The sequence below is a fragment of the Bombina bombina genome, chromosome 3 (assembly GCF_027579735.1).
Source record: "Bombina bombina isolate aBomBom1 chromosome 3, aBomBom1.pri, whole genome shotgun sequence".
Taxonomy (NCBI): Eukaryota; Metazoa; Chordata; class Amphibia; order Anura; family Bombinatoridae; genus Bombina; species Bombina bombina.
The window spans coordinates 220,597,767-220,615,401 of NC_069501.1; the positions used below are offsets into that span (position 1 = coordinate 220,597,767).

General features: G+C 38.9%; 1 protein-coding gene across 4 annotated transcripts in view; it reads left to right on the forward strand.

Annotated features, from left to right (window-relative positions):
• The window catches only part of GIT1 (GIT ArfGAP 1), a 556,552-nt gene that overhangs the window by 358,729 nt on the left and 180,188 nt on the right, over positions 1 to 17,635 (forward strand). For all 4 annotated transcript variants that reach the window (XM_053706153.1, XM_053706156.1, XM_053706157.1 and 1 more), the window contains exons 9-10: positions 13,391 to 13,439; positions 13,849 to 13,921. In XM_053706153.1, the coding sequence (XP_053562128.1) occupies positions 13,391 to 13,439; positions 13,849 to 13,921 (122 nt within the window). The remainder of the gene's footprint in view (positions 1 to 13,390; positions 13,440 to 13,848; positions 13,922 to 17,635) is intronic.

Consider the following 17,635-nt stretch of genomic DNA (forward strand, 5'->3'; position numbering starts at 1 on the left):
TCACGTATTCTCCCATAGAAGAAAAAAAAAACGAACACCTTACTCTCACGCAAACCTGATTGCATATTCTCATTTGCGCTAACCCGACATGAAAAAATGTGAATATTTAATATTCCAATGTTCTTCACATAACATTACATATGTATTTGTGTTTATATGTGTATATATGTCTGTAAATACATATTTACACATATAAATACATAAATATATATGTACACACACATACACACAGAAACAGACACACACACACACACACACACACACACACACATATATATATATATATATATATATATATATATATATATATATATATATATATACGGTATATATATATATATATATATATATATGTCAGTATATTTATGAAAATCTAAGTAGTGCTGTTCAAATAATATATCAGTCTATCTCAGGGTTATAATACAATACCTTTAATAATTATCCTTAAAAATAGAAACCCTTAACTAACATGCATCTACTAGAAACCATACAATTAATATAAATACCTGAATTCTTTTATTTAGTTAATATCCATGAACCTTTTGAAATATATTTGCAATACCAGAATATGAAACACTATTATACACGTTAAAAACAACTATTAAGATATGCTATCCTTCTTACAAAGCCCAGAAAAATTTACCTTTAAAACCAGCCTTTCATTCAGAGCTACATTTAAAATATTACAAAGAGACTTAAAGTAGCAGCTACAAACATTCAGCAATATGATTTACAGTGCTAATTTAAACAATAATACAATATACACTTCTATTAAAACATCAGAAATTGTATATATTATCTATGCAAAACAAAAACAATTCTGAATTATAACTATATATTTTTACAGATAAAGCAATTTAGCAGCAAGGATTAGTTTAACCATATACAGGCTGAAAATAAGCTAAAATATAAACTGCTTTTTAACTCTATTAATTATAATTTAACTGTAGTGGCTATGCATATAACTTATTCTAAAACATCACATGTAATTTCAATACTTTACCCAAATAAACAAATCGATGTTCAATATTCTTCAACTGGAATGATTTCACCTCAGAATCACCAATAAGTATAATTTTGCAGTCAATGAGAAGAGTGGATCAGCTTTGCTTGAGTAAATGGTATTTCACGCCCAACAAGAACCAGTTACAAGTTTAGCTCAGCAGAAATCTCCCCCTCTCTCTTTTGCAATAACTTTATATGGGTTCTCCTCACTGGTGAAATTGGAAACGCCCAAATGGAAACCTTGTCTCGGATTGGCCCTCGTGCTTGTCCCTGGTCCGCCCTTAGAGTTGAAGCAATTGATTGGCTATTTGGATTTGCATGTGTTTTAAAAAGTCAATTTGTTTGACTGTCATACCAGTTTTAATTCCCCAGGGGGCAGAAACCAATCATAAACATAGTCTTACCATTCATTTTTGCTACATTCCAAATATCTTCTTATATTGTTTATATTCAATATAATATAATACCTAGCATTAATAAGTCACATATTCAAATACACATGGATCATATTTTGTCATTTTCCCTGCTTCTTTTAATATGAAACATCTAATTCTTTTTAATTTACTTTACATTAAAAGAATTATACTGCTAATTATTAGCTTAAAATGCATTACAATTTTATCAGTATCCTGGCATTTCTATACAATTAACAGCCTATTTTATATTCAGTACTGCATTGTGTTCTAACATGAATATACCATATTTTATGTTTCTAATAAGTCCTGGATGCAGATCTGAAATTATATGTCTGAAAAATATAAACAATACAGAGGTTATTAAACATTTTAGACTGACTAAATATTTATCTATCAAGCTTAGCAAATACCCATGTAATAATAGAGAATTAGACAATTTCCCAAATTTCTATGTTTAATACTTTCTGAGGCATCCATTAAAAAAAAATGTTTACTTGTATATTTAAAAGTTACATTTTAACATGCTTTTTGTTAAAGGCCATTTTTTTTTTTTTTAACCCCCACTGCTCTTTCTTCTAAATTAGTTCCAAGACTCTTCGTCTTTTACTCACCACATGGGGTCTTTTTGCACCTGAGAGTAATGCTGAAATTCTAACAAAACATGTCACTTTGGAGATCCTATCACACCTTTCCAGTTTGAAAGACAAATGGTATCCTGAGATGGTTGTCAAAGTTTAACAAGCCAAATGTTTATTTCCCTCACTGGGGTGTTAGAATAATTTTGCACACTAAATGGGGGGAGAGTTGAACGTGAGTTTGCACTTCCAATTAAGAGCAAATGTTGCCTTTTGAATAACTTTCATGCTCAGTGGGGAAGAATGAAACATGATTGAAGTCAGTTTGTCTGAAAGAAATGAATCATTTTCTACTGACCAGTCAGATCTGAATAAATATATATGTTTATTAACCTTAAGATATATGATTAAAATATATATTTATTAACCTTACATATACCTTAACATATATATATATATATATATATATATATATATATATATATATATATATATATATATATATATATACATACATAAATACATATACATCTTTAGAGATGTATATGTACAGTCGTATGCAAAAGTTTAGGCACCACTGACAATTTCCATGATTTTCATTTATAAATAATTGGGTGTTTGGATCCGCAATTTTATTTTGATCTATCAAATAACTGAAGGACACAGTAATATTTCAGTAGTGAAATGAGGTTTATTTGTTTAACAGAAAATGTGCAATATGCATCAAAACGAAATTAGACAGGTGCATAAATTTGGGCACCCATGTCATTTTGTTGATTTGAATACCTGTAACTACCTAGCACTGATTAATTGGAACACACAATTGGTTTGATGAGCCCATTAAGCCTTGAACTTCATAGACAGGTGTGTCCAATCATGAGAAAAGGTATTTAAGGTGGCCAATTGCAAGTTGTTGTTCTCTTTGACTCTCCTCTGAAGGGTGGCAACATGGGGGCCTCAAAACAACTCTCAAATGACCTGAAAACAAAGATTGAACATTATGGTTTAGGGGAAGGCTACAAAAAGCTATCACAGAGATTTAAGCTGTCAGTGTCCACTGTGAGGAACATAGTGAGGAAATGGAAGGCCACAGGCACAGTTCTTGTTAAGGCCAGAAGTGGCAGGCCAAGTAAAATATCAGAGAGACAAAGGATGGTGAGAACAGTCAAAAACACCCCACAGATTACCTCCAAAGACCTACAACATCATCTTGCTGCAGATTGTGTCACTGTGCATCGTTCAACAATTCAGCGCACTTTGCACAAGGAGAAGCTGTATGGGCGAGTGATGCGAAAGAAGTCTTTTCTGCACACACGCCACAAACGCACATTTGGACAAACCAGCTTCATTTTGGAAGAAGGTGCTGTGGACTGATGAAACAAAGATAGTTATTTGGTCATAACAAGGGACGTTATGCATGGCAGCAAAAAGAACACATCGTTCCAAGACAAACGCTTGCTACCCACAGTAAAATTTGGTGGATGTTCCATCATGCTGTGTGGCCAGTGCCGGTACTGGGAATCTTGTTAAAGTTGAGGGTCGCATGGATTCCACTCAATATCAGCAGATACTTGAGAATAATGTTGAGGAATCAGTCACAAAGTTGAAGTTACGCCGGGGCTGGATATTTCAACAAGACAACGACCCAAAACACTGCTCAAAATCTACTCTGGCATTTATGCAGAGGAACAAGTACAATGTTCTGGAATGGCCATCCCAGCCCCCAGACCTGAATATCATTTAAAATCTGTGGGGTAATTTGAAGCGGGCTGTCCATGCTCGGCAACCATCAAACCTAACTGAACTGGAGATGTTTTGCAAGGAGGAATGGTCCAAAATACCTTCACCCAGAATCCAGACACTCATTACGGGCTATAGGAAGCGTCTAGAGGCTGTTATTTCTGCTAAAGGAGGCTCTATTAAATATTGATGCAATATTTCTGTTGGGGTGCCCAAATTTATGCACCTGTCTAATTTCGTTTTGATGCATATTGCACATTTTCTGTTAATACAATATTTTTTTGTAGATGGTGTTATGAGTGTAAGTGTACTTTGTAATGTATTTTTTATGTGCTTTCTGACACTTATGTTTCACGAAACCGTTAACTAGAGCTCTGAAGTCACAGTAATCATTCTAGTGTTAATCATGAATGAGCTCACATGATCGTGTTTACTTTCAGCTCGTAATAAGAGCGGTAAGCCCGATGAGCGCAAACCCTTGCAATATATACCTGGTTACATCATATTCAGCAAATTGTCTATGGAAAAGAGGAGAACACATCCGTTGTGTAGTAGCATAGTCCATATAGAATAATTGCTGCTGAGAATGAGATTTTAACAGATGAGTCTAGTCACATCGTTGAATTCTTTAAAGGGGCGTTAAAAATTAAAGGCTAGATTACGAGTGGAGCTCAATATTGTGCTTTCTCAACCGCGATATTTGCGCTCCACTCAGTAATACCAGCACACATAAATGTGCGTTGGTATTACAAGTTAGGCGCAATACAAACGTGACTTCACATTGCTTGAAGACATGCGCTGAAGGGAGCACGCTTCAATAGACTCCAGTGGGAGCCTCTTTTTCATGCCGTGAAACACGCCACACCACCTAGCGTAGCACAGGGGGCAAATTGCGCAGCATCAGACAGCAAAATAAAAAAATATATGTTTATGAATATATACATATATATATTTGTGTTTATATGTGTATATATATTAACACATAAATATATACAGGGAGTGCAGAATTATTAGGCAAATGAGTATTTTGACCACATCATCCTCTTTATGCATGTTGTCTTACTCCAAGCTGTATAGGCTCAAAAGCCTACTACCAATTAAGCATATTAGGTGATGTGCATCTCTGTAATGAGAAGGGGTGTGGTCTAATGACATCAACACCCTATATCAGGTGTGCATAATTATTAGGCAACTTCCTTTCCTTTGGCAAAATGGGTCAAAAGAAGGACTTGACAGGCTCAGAAAAGTCAAAAATAGTGAGATATCTTGCAGAGGGATGCAGCACTCTTAAAATTGAACAATCAAGCGTTTCATTCAAAATAGTCAACAGGGTCGCAAGAAGCGTGTGGAAAAACCAAGGCGCAAAATAACTGCCCATGAACTGAGAAAAGTCAAGCGTGCAGCTGCCAAGATGCCCCTTGCCACCAGTTTGGCCATATTTCAGAGCTGCAACATCACTGGAGTGCCCAAAAGCACAAGGTGTGCAATACTCAGAGACCTGGCCAAGGTAAGAAAGGCTGAAAGACGACCACCACTGAACAAGACACACAAGCTGAAACGTCAAGACTGGGCCAAGAAATATCTCAAGACTGATTTCTTCTGTTAAGTGTGATCAGTCCACGGGTCATCATTACTTCTGGGATATTACTCCTCCCCAACAGGAAGTGCAAGAGGATTCACCCAGCAGAGCTGCATATAGCTCCTCCCCTCTACGTCACTCCCAGTCATTCTCTTGCACCCAACGACTAGATAGGATGTGTGAGAGGACTATGGTGATTATACTTAGTTTTATATCTTCAATCAAAAGTTTGTTATTTTAAAATAGCACCGGAGTGTGTTATTACCTCTCTGGCAGAGTTTGAAGAAGAATCTACCAGAGTTTTGCTATGATTTTAGCCGGAGTAGTTAAGATCATATTGCTGTTCTCGGCCATCTGAGGAGTGAGGTAAACTTCAGATCAGGGGACAGCGGGCAGATGAATCTGCATAGAGGTATGTAGCAGTTTTTATTTTCTGACAATGGAATTGATGAGAAAATCCTGCCATACCGATATAATGTCATGTATGTATACTTTACACTTCAGTATTCTGGGGAATGGTACTTCACTAGAATTACACTGTAAGAAATACATAAAGCTGTTTAATAACTAGAGATTATGTTTAACGTTTTTGCTGGAATGTAAAATCGTTTTCATTTGCTGAGGTACTGTGTGAATAAATGTTTGGGCACTATTTTTCCACTTGGCAGTTGCTTAATCTGTTTTTCTGACAGTTTCTGTTCTCCCTCACTGCTGTGTGTGAGGGGGAGGGGCCGTTTTTTGGCGCTTTTTCTATGCATCAAATATTTCAGTCAGCAACTCATTGTATTCCCTGCATGATCCGGTTCATCTCTACAGAGCTCAGGGGTCTTCAAAACTTATTTTGAGGGAGGTAATTTCTCTCAGCAGAGCTGTGAGAATTATAGTTTGACTGAGATAAAAAACGTTTATTCTGTAATTTGTTTCCTGCTTTCAGAATTTGTTATCTTTGCTAATGGGATTAAACCTTTGCTAAAGTTGTGTTGTTTACAAGGATTGAGGCTATAACTGTTTCAATTTATTAATTTTCAACTGTCATAGATCTTCTGTGCTTCTTAAAGGCACAGTACATTTTAATATTATTCTAATTGAATTGTATTTCCAAGTTGCAAGTTTATTTTCTAGTGTGTTAAACATGTCTGATTCAGAGGATGATACCTGTGTCATTTGTTGCAATGCCAAAGTGGAGCCCAATAGAAATTTATGTACTAACTGTATTGATGCTACTTTAAATAAAAGTCAATCTGTACAAATTGAACAAATTTCTCCAAACAACGAGGGGAGAGTTATGCCGACTAACTCGCCTCACGTGTCAGTACCTACATCTCCCGCTCAGAGGGAGGTGCGTGATATTGTAGTGCCGAGTACATCTGGGCGGCCATTACAAATCACATTACAGGATATGGCTACTGTTATGACTGAGGTTTTGGCTAAATTACCAGAACTAAGAGGTAAGCGTGATCACTCTGGGGTGAGAACAGAGTGCGCTGATAATATTAGGGCCATGTCAGACACTGCGTCACAGGTGGCAGAACATGAGGACGGAGAACTTCATTCTGTGGGTGACGGTTCTGATCCAAACAGACTGGATTCAGATATTTCAAATTTTAAATTTAAACTGGAAAACCTCCGTGTATTACTAGGGGAGGTGTTAGCGGCTCTGAATGATTGTAACACAGTTGCAATACCAGAGAAAATGTGTAGGTTGGATAAATATTTTGCGATACCGACGAGTACTGAGGTTTTTCCTATACCTAAGAGACTTACTGAAATTGTTACTAAGGAGTGGGATAGACCCGGTGTGCCGTTCTCACCCCCTCCGATATTTAGAAAAATGTTTCCAATAGACGCCACCACAAGGGACTTATGGCAAACGGTCCCTAAGGTGGAGGGAGCAGTTTCTACCTTAGCTAAGCGTACCACTATCCCGGTGGAGGATAGCTGTGCTTTTTCAGATCCAATGGATAAAAAGTTAGAGGGTTACCTTAAGAAAATGTTTGTTCAACAAGGTTTTATATTGCAACCCCTTGCATGCATTGCGCCGATCACGGCTGCAGCGGCATTCTGGATTGAGTCTCTGGAAGAGAACATTGGTTCAGCTACTCTGGACGACATTACGGACAGGCTTAGAGTCCTTAAACTAGCTAATTCATTCATTTCGGAGGCCGTAGTACATCTTACTAAACTTACGGCGAAGAATTCAGGATTCGCCATTCAGGCACGCAGGGCGCTGTGGCTAAAATCCTGGTCAGCTGATGTTACTTCTAAGTCTAAATTGCTTAATATACCTTTCAAAGGGCAGACCTTATTCGGGCCCGGGTTGAAAGAGATTATCGCTGACATTACAGGAGGTAAAGGCCATGCCCTGCCTCAGGACAAAGCCAAAGCCAAGACTAGACAGTCTAATTTTCGTTCCTTTCGTAATTTCAAAGCAGGAGCAGCATCAACTTCCTCTGCACCAAAACAGGAAGGAGCTGTTGCTCGCTACAGACAAGGCTGGAAACCTAACCAGTCCTGGAACAAGGGCAAGCAGACTAGGAAACCTGCTGCTGCCCCTAAAACAGCATGAATTGAGGGCCCCCGATCCGGGATCGGATCTAGTGGGGGGCAGACTTTCTCTCTTCGCCCAGGCTTGGGCAAGAGATGTTCAGGATCCCTGGGCGCTAGAGATAATATCTCAGGGATACCTTCTGGACTTCAAATACTCTCCTCCAAGAGAGAGATTTCATCTGTCAAGATTGTCAACAATCCAGACAAAGAAAGAGGCGTTTCTACGCTGCGTACAAGAGCTCTTGTTAATGGGAGTAATCCATCCAGTTCCACGATCGGAACAGGGACAGGGGTTTTACTCAAATCTGTTTGTGGTTCCCAAAAAAGAGGGAACTTTCAGACCAATCCTGGACTTAAAGATCCTAAACAAATTCCTAAGAGTTCCATCGTTCAAGATGGAGACTATTCGGACAATTTTACCTATGATCCAAGAGGGTCAATACATGACCACTGTAGATTTAAAAGATGCTTACCTTCACATACCGATTCACAAAGATCATTATCGGTACCTAAGGTTTGCCTTCCTAGACAGGCATTACCAGTTTGTGGCTCTTCCATTCGGATTGGCTACAGCTCCAAGAATCTTCACAAAGGTTCTGGGTGCTCTTCTGGCGGTACTAAGACCGCGGGGAATCTCGGTAGCTCCATACCTAGACGACATTCTGATACAAGCTTCAAGCTTTCAAACTGCCAAGTCTCATACAGAGTTAGTGCTGGCATTTCTAAGGTCACATGGATGGAAGGTGAACGAAAAGAAAAGTTCACTCGTTCCACTCACAAGAGTTCCCTTCCTGGGGACTCTTATAGATTCTGTAGAAATGAAGATTTACCTGACAGAGGACAGGCTAACAAGACTTCAAAGTGCTTGCCGCACCCTTCATTCCATTCAACACCCGTCAGTGGCTCAATGCATGGAGGTAATCGGCTTAATGGTAGCGGCAATGGACATAGTACCCTTTGCACGCTTACACCTCAGACCACTGCAACTGTGCATGCTAAGTCAGTGGAATGGGGATTACTCAGACTTATCCCCTTCTCTGAATCTGGATCAAGAGACCAGAAATTCTCTTCTATGGTGGCTTTCTCGGCCACATCTGTCCAGGGGGATGCCATTCAGCAGACCAGACTGGACAATTGTAACAACAGACGCCAGCCTTCTAGGTTGGGGTGCCGTCTGGAATTCTCTGAAGGCTCAGGGACAATGGAGTCAGGAGGAGAGTCTCCTGCCAATAAACATTCTGGAATTGAGAGCAGTTCTCAATGCCCTCCTGGCTTGGCCCCAGTTGACAACTCGGGGGTTCATCAGGTTTCAGTCGGACAACATCACGACTGTAGCTTACATCAACCATCAGGGAGGGACAAGAAGCTCCCTAGCTATGATGGAAGTATCAAAGATAATTCTCTGGGCAGAGTCTCACTCTTGCCACCTGTCAGCAATCCACATCCCGGGAGTGGAGAACTGGGAGGCGGATTTCTTAAGTCGTCAGACTTTTCATCCGGGGGAGTGGGAACTTCATCCGGAGGTCTTTGCCCAAATACTTCGACGTTGGGGCAAACCAGAGATAGATCTCATGGAGTCTCGACAGAACGCCAAGCTTCCTCGTTACGGGTCCAGATCCAGGGATCCAGGAGCAGTCCTGATAGATGCTCTGACAGCACCTTGGGACTTCAGGATGGCTTACGTGTTTCCACCCTTCCCGTTGCTTCCTCGATTGATTGCCAGAATCAAACAAGAGAGAGCATCAGTGATTCTAATAGCACCTGCGTGGCCACGCAGGACTTGGTATGCAGACCTGGTGGACATGTCATCCTGTCCACCTTGGTCTCTACCTCTGAAACAGGACCTTCTGATTCAGGGTCCCTTCAAACATCAAAATCTAACTTCTCTGAAGCTGACTGCTTGGAAATTGAACGCTTGATTTTATCAAGACGTGGATTTTCTGAGTCAGTTATTGATACCTTAATACAGGCTAGGAAACCTGTTACCAGAAAGATTTACCATAAGATATGGCGTAAATACCTATATTGGTGTGAATCTAAAGGTTACTCTTGGAGTAAGGTTAGGATTCCTAGGATATTGTCTTTTCTACAAGAAGGTTTAGAAAAGGGTTTATCTGCTAGTTCATTAAAGGGACAGATCTCAGCTCTGTCCATTCTGTTACACAAACGTCTGTCAGAAGTTCCTGACGTCCAGGCTTTTTGTCAGGCTTTGGCCAGAATTAAGCCTGTGTTTAAAACTGTTGCTCCACCATGGAGTCTAAACCTTGTTCTTAATGTTTTACAGGGCGTTCCGTTTGAACCCCTTCATTCCATTGATATAAAGTTGTTATCTTGGAAAGTTCTATTTTTAATGGCTATTTCCTCGGCTCGAAGAGTCTCTGAATTATCAGCCTTACATTGTGATTCTCCTTATTTGATTTTTCATTCGGATAAGGTAGTCCTGCGTACTAAACCTGGGTTCTTACCTAAGGTAGTTACTAACAGGAATATCAATCAAGAGATTGTTGTTCCTTCCTTATGCCCAAATCCTTCTTCAAAGAAGGAACGTCTACTGCACAACCTGGATGTAGTCCGTGCTCTAAAATTTTACTTACAGGCAACTAAGGAATTTCGACAAACGTCTTCTCTGTTTGTCATTTACTCTGGGCAGAGGAGAGGTCAAAAAGCTTCCGCTACCTCTCTTTCTTTTTGGCTTCGTAGCATAATTCGTTTAGCTTATGAGACTGCTGGACAGCAGCCTCCTGAAAGAATTACAGCTCATTCTACTAGAGCTGTGGCTTCCACTTGGGCCTTCAAGAATGAGGCCTCTGTTGAACAGATTTGCAAGGCTGCAACTTGGTCTTCGCTTCATACTTTTTCCAAATTTTACAAATTTGACACTTTTGCTTCATCGGAGGCTATTTTTGGGAGAAAGGTTCTTCAGGCAGTGGTTCCTTCTGTATAAAGAGCCTGCCTATCCCTCCCGTCATCCGTGTACTTTTGCTTTGGTATTGGTATCCCAGAAGTAATGATGACCCGTGGACTGATCACACTTAACAGAAGAAAACATAATTTATGCTTACCTGATAAATTCCTTTCTTCTGTAGTGTGATCAGTCCACGGCCCGCCCTGTTTTTAAGGCAGGTAAATATTTTTTGATTTATACTCCAGTCACCACTTCACCCTTGGCTTTTCCTTTCTCGTTGGTCCTTGGTCGAATGACTGGGAGTGACGTAGAGGGGAGGAGCTATATGCAGCTCTGCTGGGTGAATCCTCTTGCACTTCCTGTTGGGGAGGAGTAATATCCCAGAAGTAATGATGACCCGTGGACTGATCACACTACAGAAGAAAGGAATTTATCAGGTAAGCATAAATTATGTTTTTTCTAAGGTTTTATGGACTGATGAAATGAGAGTGAGTCTTAATGGGCCAGATGGTTGGGCCCGTGGCTGGATTGGTAAAGGGCAGAGAGCTCCAGTCCGACTCAGACGCCAGCAAGGTGGAGGTGGAGTACTGGTTTGGGCTGGTATCATCAAAGATGAGCTTGTGGGGCCTTTTCGGGTTGAGGATGGAGTCAAGCTCAACTTCCAGTCCTACTGCCAGTTTCTGGAAGACACCTTCTTAAAGCAGTGGTACAGGAAGAAGTCTGCATCCTTCAAGAAAAACATGATTTTCATGCAGGACAATGCTCCATCACACGCGTCCAAGTACTCCACAGCGTGGCTGGCAAGAAAGGGTATAAAAGAAGAAAATCTAATGACATGGCCTCCTTGTTCACCTGATCTGAACCCCATTGAGAACCTGTGGTCCATCATCAAATGTGAGATTTACAAGGAGGGAAAACAGTACACCTCTCTGAACAGTGTCTGGGAGGCTGTGGTTGCTGCTGCACGCAATGTTGATGGTGAACAGATCAAAACACTGACAGAATCCATGGATGGCAGGCTTTTGAGTGTCCTTGCAAAGAAAGGTGGCTATATTGGTCACTGATTTGTTTTTGTTTTGTTTTTGAATGTCAGAAATGTATGTTTGTGAATGTTGAGATGTTATATTGGTTTCACTGGTAAAAATAAATAATTGAAATGGGTATATATTTGTTTTTTGTTAAGTTGCCTAATAATTATGCACAGTAATAGTCACCTGCACACACAGATATCCCCCTAAAATAGCTATAACTAAAAACAAACTAAAAACTACTTCCAAAACTATTCAGCTTTGATATTAATGAGTTTTTTTGGGTTCATTGAGAACATGGTTGTTGTTCAATAATAAAATTAATCCTCAAAAATACAACTTGCCTAATAATTCTGCACTCCCTGTATGTATATAAGCATATACATAAATATATTTAAAAGGAAAACATTCCTCCATTGACCGCAATGTAAAGGCACTTTAGGTGCCATTATTTTTCTTACACCCCACATCCCTTCACTTTAACCCTTTATAACGGCTTTGTGTATTTTTTTTTATATATGCTTATCTTTATTTTATAAATGTTTTAATAATTTATTTTATAATGTATGTGTTCTCTTTATTTGGGTGCAGTTGGGACACTTTTTTCATTAACCAAAGGTCTGATCTCTAGTTAATTGTGCAATGTAAAACTACAAGCTCACGTGAGCATTAGCCAACCACTTGTAATGGCTGGTTATTAATCATGCTCCTGTAAAGGGGAAAATTTGCCCCTTTGCGGGTGCACGTTAAAATAGCGCTCCACTCATAATCTAGCCCTAAATACATGCTATATGGAATGATGCATTCAATGAAAAGATTAGTCTGAGAGTAACATGTAGATGCATTTTTTAAAGTTTCATTAGCTTTTTAAATATAGACAAAATAAGTGTTATAATTTGGTGTCTATAAAACAATGGGAGCTGCCATGTTGTAACTTAGGTTACCTTCTCTACTGTGGCCAATTAGGGACAGTTATAAATAGGTCACTATAGTGTGCAGCCAATGGCTGTGTGAAATATAACAGTGCTCTGTATTTCCATTTCTAACAGGAACTGAAAAGCTCACAATTTCAGAATGGAATTACAGGAAAAGGGGACAAAACAAATAATGAAAGTATATTGCAGAGTATTTTATATATATATATATATATATATATATATATATATATATATATATATATGATTTATCATTTTATATTACCATCTCAAAGTGTTTAATGTCCCTTTAAACTTTATTATATGTTTGAGCAATAAAGTCCCCAATTACTGTTACTCTTTAAACTTGATTCACTTTGATTTGAGCTTGTTGAAACTGCCCATAATATAATTAAAGAATTGTAGAGATTAATCCCAAAGAATAGGTCTCAAAATACTTAGTAATCTATCCGAATACGTTATAACATTTGTAGTTACTTCACTCATAATTATTTATATTTGCATAATCCTGCCCTGATTGTTCACAACCTGTAAAGACATTAGGAGGGAGAACAAACAAAGCTTTATTTTGTTCTGCTTAAATTCCTTTCATGTGATATTTGGGTGGCACAGAGTTTGTTACTACCGTCTGTGAATGTATTTTTTTTTTATGTTTTGTAGCCTGGACCTGTCTGAACTTGCAAAAGCTGCCAAGAAAAAACTGCAAGCGGTGAGTGCTCTTTTCATTCAGAAGCGACTGTTTTTTTGTTTATTTTGTTTTTCCCCCCTCCTAATAGGGAGCAGCTCTTTGCACAAGAAGGACCACAATGCTATTAGCCAGTCATTTTACAGTTATCTTGTGTTGTTGTTGTGACTTGGTCATGATTACTTTATTATTTGTCACTTATCTCCTTTTTTTGAGTGGCATTTTAATATTGCTTTATCATATAATAGTTTAGAATCCTTGTTTGCTTTTATTTTGTCCATTATAATTATATGTCTGTCATAGTGTTTCATGCTCCGATGATCTCCATTTGCTTTTGTGATTATAATTCTGTGCATGCCTTACCTACTGCTTAGTTGTGCTATCTATTCCTGAACAGTTTTCTCAGCTAATCACACGCACTGTTCGTTTACAGCTCAGTAATCGTCTGTTTGAAGAACTTGCCATGGATGTGTATGATGAAGTTGATCGCAGAGAAAACGATGCAGGTAGGAAATCCATATGTGGAATTCTTATTACTTACATGGGGAACTGTGTGTTCCCTGTAAATATATATGTATATGCTTATATACATATATATTTATGTGTTAATATGCGTAAGCGATATTCTGCCCTCCATTCGTAATCTGGCCCTTAATTTGATATAACCCAACAAGCTAAAGATGAAGGTAGTTATGAATAATGTTCTTTTTATTTATTTCTTTTTTATATATATATATATTGAACACAAAAACATTAAATATATAAGGACAGGATTGTGTAAGTGCTAGTATCTAGTTCATCTTCCGTTTCTAAGCAAAGTCCAACAAATTTGCTTGTAAAAAGGAAAAAATAAAAACAGTGATCCTGGGACGTCAAAAAGCAAAGTTGTGTTGGGAGGTGTACTGGGAGTGTAACTGGCACTAATTCAAGTCCACATATATTTCTTAATAAATGATAAATATCAGTAAGTGGCACATTATAACATTCACTACAACATGTTTATATATAATAGTCTGCTTAAACATTTTAGTAGGATAAAATTTTTAGGAAAAACAGGTGATCTCTCACACAACTTAAAGAAACTTTTAGAGTTTAGAGTGAGCTATAGTCATCTCTACACAAATATTATTGAATTTAGATTTTTGTGTTCTGGTTTCCATGGGGGAAACTCTCTAGGTGTCTATGTAAACAGTTCCAGGCATGGTGAGTGGGCGGGAGGGATGCAGGAAGGAGAATAGATAAAGGGTATATAAAACTCGCCAAAAGGTGAAGAAGAGAAGAATTTAGACTTTATCAACTTTGTCCAGTGTTTCGCTGTAGTGAAACCAAGGTTCCCAAATATCCCAAAACAGATCCTCTTTGTTCAAAGTAAGATAAAAACCTTTTTCCATCTTAGCAAAGTATTTTATTGTCTCGTGTACAGCTAAGACCTCAGGGGGTGCAGATTGTTTCCAGGCTCTCGCTATGCAAAGTTTCATAGCCGCTAGAATGAAGATGACCAGTTTAGATTGAGATTTTGGAATTTTGGGAGGGAAAATGTGTAACAGGACTATTTCAGGTCTCTGTGGCAAGGTAAGCTCCATGTCTTTTAATATTTGAAACACCTGTCTCCAGCAAATGTCAAGTGCTGGGCAGCTCCACCAAATGTGGAGGTCTGAGCCTCTCTCTCCGCAGTTTCTCCAGCACAAGGGGGATTGGTTTGGAAACATCTGTGATTGTCTAGCCAGGGTGTAATACCATCGTAGGAGAATTTTCATATAGGATTCTATAGAATTAGCACAGTGTAGGGTTTCTTTTGTGTGTATAGTTGCTTGCTGAATTACTTTATCTAGAATAGTATAGACATGTCATATTCCCATGCTCAAAGCTACCAAAGCCTATCAGAATTACATGATGCTTGAATCATAGCATAGTGCCATAAGAGGGCTTTAGGTAATTTTTAGTTTTGGATTGCCACATTTTTTCCCAGTTAGTATATGGGCGCCAATTTGATTTGGGGAATCCCCAGGATAATAACCATTTATATAGTCTGGTACATTCGAATGGGAGCCATAGGGGGGAGGATTCGGAACAGGAGGAGCAAAGTCTCCTGGGAGAGGTAGAGTGTCAGATATATAGAGCTGTGAGAATGTCTGTACGTTCCATGTATTCCAGTGGGTACCATGTTTATATGGGAGGTTAGTAAGAAGACCACACTGGTGAGGGGTGGGGTGCTATGTCAAAGAGGTGTCTAAGGGAGTTCCAGGCCCCTATATTTTAATGTACAAATGCATTTTTGATCTTTGTTACCCCCAAATGATAGGTTGGAATACAGGGAAGGTCACTGAGGTCTAGCCCTGTCAGTGAAAATGCTCGTTCTATAGCCTTCCATCTTTGCGGTTCTCCTTTGTCTGACCATGCAGAAATATGTGTCATATGGGCGGCCTCATAATCGTGGGAGACGTTGGGCATAGCAATCCCTCCTTGACTAAATCTTTTTTGCAATATTTTCCCTGCTATATTCTCTGCCTTGAGGATCCCCATATATAGGTCTGAAATAATGAGTGAAATTTGTTTGGACTCACCTTAGAAAGATTAAGGGGTAAGCATCTGAAATAGTACAAGATTTTGAGGAGGATTGACATCTTCAATGAGGCTATATGGCCTAGCCATGAAATTTCGTGGAATTTCCATGAATTTAAGAGGGAAAAGATTTTTTGGAAGATATGGTTGTAGTTTTTGTCTTTTACTAATTTTAGATCTGGGCCTAATTGTAACCCTAAATGTCTGATTGTATCTGTAGACAACTGGAAGTCATAGGTTGTTTGTAGAATATCTCATTCAAATTCAGGGATATGGATGGGCAAAACTTCTGTTTGGAGATCTTTATTTTGTAGTAGCTATACTTACTAAAGCTTTTTATAATTTCGAACACTGCTGGTAGAGAGCCTATCGGGTTAGACAAGAATAGCGTTATATCGTCCGCAAAGAGTGCAATCTTTTCGATCTCCTGACTTTCTGAGACTCCTTGGATTTGTGGTGAATTACAAATGGCTTGTGCTAGGGGTTCAATGGCTAGGGTGAAGATTAAGGGCAATAGGGGACGTCCCTGTCATGTACCATTTGTTATGGGAACTCAATGGAGGTAAATCCTAGGCCTTTAACTATAGCCAATGGGTTGGAGTATAATGCTTGGATAGCTATGATAATTTCCTGTGAGAATCCAAATTGGTGTAGTACCAACCATAATTATTCCCATCTGACCCTGTCAAACGCTTTTTCCACATGACAGGACATGGAATGGGCATGGAATGTTTTAGTCTAGAGTATTCTGATAGAATATTAAGTACTCTCCTGGTGTTATCAGGCCTTCCCTACCGAATGTAAATCCTACTTGGTCTGGGTGTATAAGATTGGGGAGGAGAAGGCACAGGCGGTTAGCCCGGAGTTTGGCATATAATTTAACATATATGGGTCTATAGCTACTACATTGGGCAGGGTCCTTTCCTTGCTTCGGTATGGCAAGGATGGTGGTTTGTAAAAAATATTTTCTAAGCAATCCCTGATCTTGAGCTTCTGCAAATAATTTCAAGAGGGTCGAACTTAGATTCACTCGGAACATCTTGTAGAAGTCTGCCGAGTAGCCATCTGGACCCGGAGCTTTATTATTTTGCATATTTTTAATGGCTGTATTAAGTTCAGTTAGCGTGAAGGGCGTTAATAACTCTTCTCTGGCTGAATTGGTAAGAGAGGGGAGTTTTAGCTTATCTAAGAATGAACTAATGTCTTGTGACGGTAATTCAGATTTGTTTGTGGCCGATTTAAGGTTGTACAGCTTAGAGTAATAAGTAGCGAATGCCTCACCAATATCTCTAGGGGAAGTGACTGTGGTGTCTCCTCTATCTATTTCAAGAATTCTAGCGGCTGCTGTTTTCCTCCGTAATTTGCGGGCCAACAGGGTAGAAGCTTTGTTACCCTGGTAATACATTACTTGTTTGAAATGTGTTAAAGCATCTCTAACCCTGTCTAGTTCTTTTTCGGCAATTTGATCTCTTAAAGCTTTAATTTCTGGCGCCAATTGTGCTGTGGGAGAAGACTTATTGATGGATTCTTTTTACCTTAATGAAGAGACCAATAGGCATAATGGGGCATTTTCTGAGCTCTCATGGATGCTTGTTTTTGTATGCAGATGCCTCTGATATATGCTTTTAGGGAGGCCCATAGGATCTGATATGAGATCT